Source organism: Populus euphratica, unplaced genomic scaffold (genome assembly GCF_000495115.2).
Source record: "Populus euphratica unplaced genomic scaffold, PopEup_1.0 scaffold58.1, whole genome shotgun sequence".
NCBI classification, from domain to species: Eukaryota; Viridiplantae; Streptophyta; class Magnoliopsida; order Malpighiales; family Salicaceae; genus Populus; species Populus euphratica.
The window spans coordinates 946,032-953,954 of record NW_011499864.1 but is presented as its reverse complement, the minus strand read 5'-3'; the positions used below and the strand labels follow the sequence as shown (position 1 = coordinate 953,954).

General features: G+C 35.6%; 2 protein-coding genes across 3 annotated transcripts in view; one reads left to right on the top strand and one right to left on the bottom strand.

Annotated features, from left to right (window-relative positions):
- The first annotated feature begins 1,833 nt into the window (after positions 1–1,833).
- Positions 1,834–7,923, top strand: part of LOC105125704 (receptor-like protein kinase-related family protein) — a 21,945-nt gene continuing 15,855 nt past the window's right edge. The window contains 1 exon segment of the mRNA XM_011026269.1: positions 1,834–2,037. Within this exon segment, the coding sequence (XP_011024571.1) occupies positions 1,910–2,037 (128 nt within the window). The 5' untranslated portion in view covers positions 1,834–1,909.
- On the bottom strand, positions 2,685–6,318 carry LOC105125703 (asparagine--tRNA ligase, cytoplasmic 2-like). Of its 2 annotated transcripts, XM_011026267.1 has the most exons (9): positions 6,045–6,318; positions 5,429–5,983; positions 5,020–5,256; positions 4,110–4,679; positions 3,794–3,970; positions 3,641–3,702; positions 3,395–3,524; positions 3,236–3,294; positions 2,685–3,077 (listed from the first exon to the last, which is right to left on the bottom strand). In XM_011026267.1, exons 1-9 carry the CDS (start codon positions 6,249–6,251, stop codon positions 2,894–2,896), a joined length of 2,181 nt encoding a protein of 726 aa, XP_011024569.1. In that variant the 5' UTR covers positions 6,252–6,318; the 3' UTR covers positions 2,685–2,893. The 2 variants fall into 2 exon arrangements, with proteins under 2 accessions (XP_011024569.1, XP_011024570.1); XM_011026268.1 differs by having other exon boundaries at positions 5,429–6,316.

Below are 7,923 nucleotides of genomic sequence, written 5' to 3'. Positions count from 1 at the left end.
ACGTTTAATTACAAATTTTTTTCATTGCCACGCTAAATTGAATTTCCCCTACAATGCCATGGCTTATTGATTTATCTTAGGGATTTTTTTAGCTACAGCGCTTCTAATTTTAACAGATTTATCCATGAATACCAACTTCTTTGTGTAACTTGGTTGACCTGCAGCATGAGATTGATGAGACCTGCTTTTTGCAGGTCTCCGCGGAGAATTATCTTCTACGAAATAGGTAGCATTGCCCGTCCTGTTGTCATGTACTGAAGGAAAAATGGTGTAAAATTAGTCCTTCAGAAAAGAAGAAAAGATGGCTAAATGATCCAAAATTATCCACGATTTTGAATCAAAATTAATCGAACTATTTTTATTTGGATGAAAATAAGCACTTTCCAAAACTGCCTCCTCCTGGTAGCTCTTTGGTAAACGCCAACAAAAAGACTACGGCCTGGAACCACGTAGGCGTGACATACGTGAGCAGCGGAGCCTGCTCGACTTGCCTTAGAAATATTGCAGCAAAGCACCTTCCAAACCAAGCTGATGCAACGAATTACTGCTACCACGATTGCTTTTTGAGGTATAGCAAGGAGGATTTCTTTGGAAAAGAGACACATCTATGGATATTTATTAACTGATTTTAGATAACGTTTCGAACCCTCAAGATTTCAATAGAAAACAAAGAGCCCAATTCGATGCATAATTATCAAACCGAGACTGGTCTGACTAGTCAATTTGTTGATCCCAAGTCTGTTTTAGGCTGAGTTTGCTTTTAATCTGTTTATAAAAGTGATATGTTCAAATAATAGTAACCTTACGAGTCAACTCGTGATCTATTTAATTTGTCTAAACTTAAGTGAGATGCAAGAATAGTGAGATGCAAGATTTTTTTTTTAATTTTTGTTAAAACAACATGGTTTTATTTTTCTTTTAACTTTCTTGTCCACGACGACAACAATTTTTTATAAACTTAGGTCGACATGGTTAATTGGGAGTTAATTTGGCTAACCCCGTAACTCGAATGTTAAATCATGTCTAATAACCACGATGAGGTTGCATGTCAAGCTGTGTGCTGCAAAGAATAAAGGGCTTGGTAAAGAGAAATTTAAATTGTAGACACTTCATGCCACGGCACAATGCACAAGGGACTTGGCTCTGATAGATTGTGCAGAAATCGGCTTCAATGAAGGAATATGATGAATGAAAGCAGGCAGGACTTCATCTTTAAACTACGTTCTGATTGAACTTTTAGTATGTTGAAGATGCGATCGTTTTGTAGCATGATTAGATACTTGATTTGTGTGTTATATGTGTATTATCATCTATCTCAAATCTTGATTTGCTTAGTGTTTTACCTTGATACATGATCGTCTATGTAATTCTCCTAGCTGTATATATATTAAGGTTACAATGATTTCTCATTCGTGTTATATCATCTCAATCTACAAATCTTAACCGAGTTTTATATTATTCTTTAACATCATCAGCTAGAACAAGGCACACTTTAGGTATTTGATTGGTGGAATATGACTTAGAATCACAATCACAAGATGGTTGAAGGCATTATTGAGGTCTTATTTCACTGGATTCACCTAATCTGATTGTCAGCAAATGCTAAAACACTTTTTCATTGCTTAACTTGTGGCAAGAAACATCACTTGTTAAGTGCACTCAGCTTGTAACAGCACTATCACTAGATCTGGAATGCAAATTAAGCATTGATAGGATAATTGCAATGAAGCCACCTGAGAATTTAACATGAAAAAATATCATGTTACCTCCACTTTCAACTACTAACAAAACAAACCAGTTGTTCATAAGTGCTTGCAGTGAGATCCCTTCATAAACTACCACCACCCACAATTCATGATAATATAAGGGGCCCCGAGTAATGGTGATTCAAGCAAATTGCTAGTAAACCATGAATTTATTGTCCATCCTTCTCCTCCTATTATTGCTATGCACTTGCAGTGCAGATCGTGCGGGAGAGTTCTGCAATGCAGACAGCGAAATAAAGGGCAACAGCCAGATATTTGCAAATACTGACTGGTTATTGCCTGCGTTGGTTTTCAGGACTGCCTTGACTGGTTTTGCTCCTGTCACATATGGCAAAGGACAAGACAAAGTCTATGGTTTAGCACAATGCAGAGGAGATGTGAGCAGCAAAGACTGCTTCAGCTGTATACAAGATGCAGCAAAGCAAATCCGTGAAGTTTGTCCAGACCAGGCGGATGCCTGGATTTGGTTCGATTACTGCTTTTTATTGTATGACAACATCAATTTCATTGGAAAAGTTGATACAGATTTTAGCATAGTCTACTTTAATGTTGAAGAAGCAACAGAATTTGAAGACTTTCATGATGAGCTAGCAGCTCTGACGGATCAGATATGAGCTGAAGCTGTTTTTCCTGGGAATAGAGGGCTGGGTAAAGGTGAAAAGAAACTATCTAGATTTACGAAACTTTATGCTCAGGTTCAGTGCATTAGGGACCTATCTCGGATAGACTGTGCAGTGTCTGGCTATTGCTATTGGAAATTTCCCTGACTTTTGTGATGACAGAAAGGGATGTCGAATTTTCTATAGCAGCTGTTACGTTCGATATGAGCTCTATCCATTTTTCTTCCCCATTGATTCCAGAAATTCCCTGGTTAATACTTCAGTGGTTGTAGCTAATCCCTAGTTTGTGTGGGGAAGATCAGAATCACTCAACATAGGAATTGTCCTGTTTCAACAATTAACTTCCTTTACTCACATAAGAATAAGGTCACTAGTACATCTTGCCTCTCTTGTATGCTGTTCTTATGCTTATGCCATTACATATTTCCTTATTTTATTTTCTCGTTCATGAGACAGAATGTATGATATTTAATTCTTGATTCTTGAAACCCATTTCTTGAATTCTGGCTAGTTGTTTGCTTTGCCGCGGCTCCTTGGAAAAGGGATCACATCTCTAACATCAGGGAGGCCAGTAGTGAACAGAACCATAAGATCAAACCCTAAACTGAATCCAGAATGCTCGACTGTTCCATGCCTGCGAAGATCCAAGTACCATTCGTACTGCTCTCTTGGCAAGCGTAATTCTTCAATCCTGCATAAAAAGTTTAAACATAGAATAGAAACATTGCCCTTGTTTTGGTCTGTAACATGCAACTGTGTTTTGATCATTTGTCAAACTGAATGTACATCGAGATGAGCTAGCCTAAAGTTAAATCAAGTATCAGATGAAAGTAGTGCCAAGTTTCTTACGTTTTGTTTAGCATATCAATCCGTTCCTCACTTTGGCTACCTGTGATGATTGTTCCAGCCTGCAAAATATACATCATCCAGTTTATAAGCAGTCCAAAGTAGGATTAGGAAAGCTTCAATTATAAAGAATGCTTCTCTTTGAAGAAATTTTGAGCTTGCCTGGGGTACAACCATATCAAATGCAGCAGCTGTTTTCCCATCATCATTCAGTCGTACATAAAAGGGCTTAAGCTCTTTTGGATAATTGTATATGATTACAGGCTTCCTATAGACTTCTTCAGCCAAATAACTGTCATCCATTAACATATATAATAAGTACCAGCATTAGGAAAGAATGCCTCACTTCCCATCTTTCCTGATATTTGGTCATGGATATATGCATATGAAACATCACATTAGGCATACCTTAGATGCTCTGGAGTTAGAGCAATGCCCCATTCTTGGTTTATTTCGAATTTAACTGCAACCTGCTCGCCATTTGTCAGAAGGGATATTTATGAGATAAAATTGTTTTGAGGTTAATATGTTTGCAAAAAATAGATGGGAAATGCAATTTACCTTCTTCAAAGCTTCCATGTAGGAAATCTTTTCAATTGAAGATGATATCATTGATTGAAGACGATAGCTGATAGATCTGTCGATACGTTTAGAAACAAAATTCATGTCTTCTGAACAATTTTTCAAAATCCATTCGCAGAGGAACTTGAAATATTCATCTGCACAGTTCATTGCATCCTGGAAGCCAGCAGAAGTTTATAAAATTAGTTCTGCTTCTGTTCAATCATAATAGACTATAGAAATGATGCTTTCAAATGATTTTCTAAGAACTAGTGTGTCATGAACCTGACAACAGGAGGAAAGATGATTGCCATACCTCTAATTGTGAAAAAGCCATTTGAACCTCAACCATCCACATTTCTGATACACGCTTTGCAGATTCCTTTCTATCCGCTCGAAATCTAGGTCCGAATGAGAAAACATTTCCCAATGCACAAGCATAGCTCTCCAGATGGAGAAGACCAGAAACAGTAAGGTAAGTTTGTTGAGAGAAGAAATCTCCATAAAAGGAATATTTATCAGCCTTCATTGAAGGCCCTGATTTCAGTTTTTCTTTTGCTTCTAATTGTGATGCTAATTGGTTTGTTTTACGCAAATCTTGAATTGCAGAAGCCAGTGCCTCTCTATTGCTTTCACTTCTCTTTAGTTCTTCAACTAGATTACTTTTCTGTATTACAGCAGCCTTGACAACTTCAAGGCTAACACCTCCTGTATCATTCTGTTTGCCATCTTTTCCCAAAACAGTTGTGACCTGAAACTTTTTGCTAAATCCTTCGCCATCTGTTGTTGTGATAATGGGCACCTGCACATAGAGAAACCCCTTGTCGTGGAAGAATGTCTGAGTCGCAAAAGTTAGGGCACTGCTGATTCTCGTAACTGATGCCACCTGCACAATATGAAAACATTTCAACTAATCATTTGAAACGGCTCAACTTTAGGCTATGTCACATTCTTGGTTGGGGCCTTGAATGTATATGATCCAATTGCCATCATTCTAAGCAAATATAAGCATCACCATATGTTTCACCGCCTCTTGCAAGCACTTTTGTAATGGTCAATTCACATATCATTTACAGGTTCTACTTCAAGTAGTTAAAAACATTCCAGGAAGTAAGATTAATTTCCAAATGAATACATGCTACATATGTAAGTAAAATGTTATAACCAAACATGACATGGCTTCAACACGTGCAAAATAGAAAAGTAGTGATGGATGAAAAGCTTACCGTTGTTGTTCGAGGCCGGAAATGAGAACAGTCTCTCAACGCCTCCAATGGCAATCGTTTCTTTGATAAAGGATACCTGTCTTGTTCCACTTTCCCTATATGAAGTATTTGCTCTACTTCAAGCTCAATGCTATGTTTTGCCTGGATTGATGGCTCCTTTAGTACACCTTCAACTACTATACAAGTTCCGATAGGCAGCACCTGGCTGGGGGGAGCTATAGAGGAGTCCACCACAACCTGAAAAGTTTTGAACAACAGTCAAAAGGTGACATAGAAAAGTACCCCTGATGACATCATGATTCATAGGGCAATGAGACAGTAGCTTAAGGCATTTATAGTGAAGGGAAATGAAACCCTCTAATGCTTCGGATTCTGAATCTAGAGGAAAAAGTGAAATTAGCATATATACCTGAAGACTTGCAACAGAAGATCCATCACTAACAAGCAAGTAAGCAACAGAAGGTCGAGGCGGCTCAGGAATTGCTGGTTCCGGCTTCTCACGAACAGGATGACTGCTACCACCCCCTCCAAAAATCTTTGCTATTGATCTAAATATAGGTATTCTAGACTGAAAAATCTCCACACATCTCACATCTCTGTGCCGTGGAGACACATTCGGCGCTTCAGTAGTCTGCTGTTGTGGCTCCGGCACAGCTGGCTCTTTATTCACCTCCTTGGAAGACTTCACCCAGCCACCAACCACAACTCTCTCATCCACAAATTCCTTCCATCTGTCACTTGGCTCTAAAATGCTTTTCAACACCACCCGGTTAGAGTATTTGGATGGTGGATTGGATGAGGTGGTGGTTACAGGTTCTTGGGAGGGCGTATTGGGTTCTTGAGAGGCCGATTTGGACCCCTGGGAGATCATTTTTGGTTCTTGAGAGGTTACTGTGGGTTCTTGGGAGGCCAATTCGGACTCTTGAGAGATCATTTTTGGTTCTTGAGAGGTTACTGTGGGTTCCTGGGAGTCCAATTCGGATTCTTGAGAGATCATTTTGGGCTCTTGGGAGGCCAATTCGGACTCCTGAGAGATCATTTTGGGTTCTTGAGAGGTTGTTTTGGGTTCTTGCGAGGTCATTTTGGGTTCTTGAGATGCCACGTTGAGATTCAGAGAGAAAAGAAAGAGAGTAAAGTGATTGAGACAAGAAACAGATAGAGAAGTCAAGAAGATGTTGAAGCTGAATTGAAAAGGGAGTGGATGATGAAGGGGGTGGCATGGTGGTGGTCATAAGAAGAAATAATCAAAGACGGATGCTTTTCTTGAGAAGTTAAGGGAGAGGTAGGGAGAGGAGGAAAGGGATTGTGTAAGAGATTTGAGAGTGGTGTAGGCGGCAAGGTTTGGTATTCTTCAACGATGGGTTGGGTATTCTATTCGCGGGATTTCCACTTCCATCCGTTTTTCAAATCTTCATGGCCTTGCTGTTTTAATGGGCTTCCCTTGCTTTGGTGTTTCTGTTTTTTGGCTTGTGGGGATTTTAGTTATTGAATGATTTATGTTTTTGGTTGCAAATCTGGTAGGATTTTGTAGCTGCCCTTTGGGGGTTTCTTGCTAAATTTACACTTGTGTAGACAATAGCATGTTTCTCTGAGTGGTTTTTTTTTTTTTTTTTTTTATTTGATCTCCATTATAAAACTTGAATTGATTTAATAACTTTATCCAACATTTAGTTGGTTAAAAATTTAAATTAAATTTAAAAAATTAATTAAATTTAACCAAGTTAAAAATATAAATTGACCTGTGACAAGATTAATTGGTATAAAATTCAGTTTTTAATCCATTTATTTTAAAATAAAAATAAAAAAAATGTTATTTTTATCATTTTAAAAAAATTAATTAATAATTAAGTAAACTTAGAGTAAAATTCTAATTATAACATTTGTGTTTTTTGTTTTCTCTGACATATACTAAGTAACAATTAAGTAAATTTAAAGCAATCAAAGTAATTTTTTTTTAGTGAAACTTATGTAAAATGTATAAGAATAAAAATATGGAATAAGAAAATAATTAGATAAATGGATTGTGCAAAAATATTTTATATGCATAAGATTTCTATTTTGGTTCTAAAAATAGAGTAGCATTATCTATTTACCTTTTGTTTCTATATTTATAAAAACCTTAATAGAAATATTGTACTTTATTTTTTATCCCAAAACTCATAATATTTCTTTCTTTTTTTTATCAAAATTTTATATAAAAAATATCTATTTAATATAAAATAACCTCACAATAAATTATCATATAAAATAAATAAAAGCCAAACCTCTAATTATAGTAGAAAATGAAAGCTGGTTGGGTCTAATTTCCTTTTTTAAGATTTAATAGTTATGTTATATATATGATAACCCGTCCTTTCTCATCATTATCAACTTCCTTAGTCTTAAACTCAGGAAAATATAGTAATTTTTTAAAATATATTATTAATATCATATTTTAAATTTTTATATCATTTATAGCTCTATTAAAATTTTAATATTTATCTTTAATATAGATCTTTTTTTAAACTATCAATTCCCATGTACACATTTATATCATAATATCAACACTGTCTAAATTTTTTGAACCTTAACCGACTTCATTATTTAAGACTAGAGCTTTGTTTGTTTGCAGAAAAGTTATTTTTTTTTTAAAGTAAATTCCAGAAAAAATGAATTATTTTTCGATATTTGGTAGTATTATGAAAAATAAACTAGAAAATATTTTTCATTATTTGGTTATGTTATAGAAAATGAACTGGAAAATAACTTATTAATATTTTATTTTTCTCAAGTTTATTAAAATAATGAGGAACAAATCTTATAAATTAAAAAATTGAATAAGAATGAAATTGAAAAAAATATAATTTCATAAATTATCTCAAATAAAATAAATAATAATCAAAATAATAGAGATCAAATCTAAAA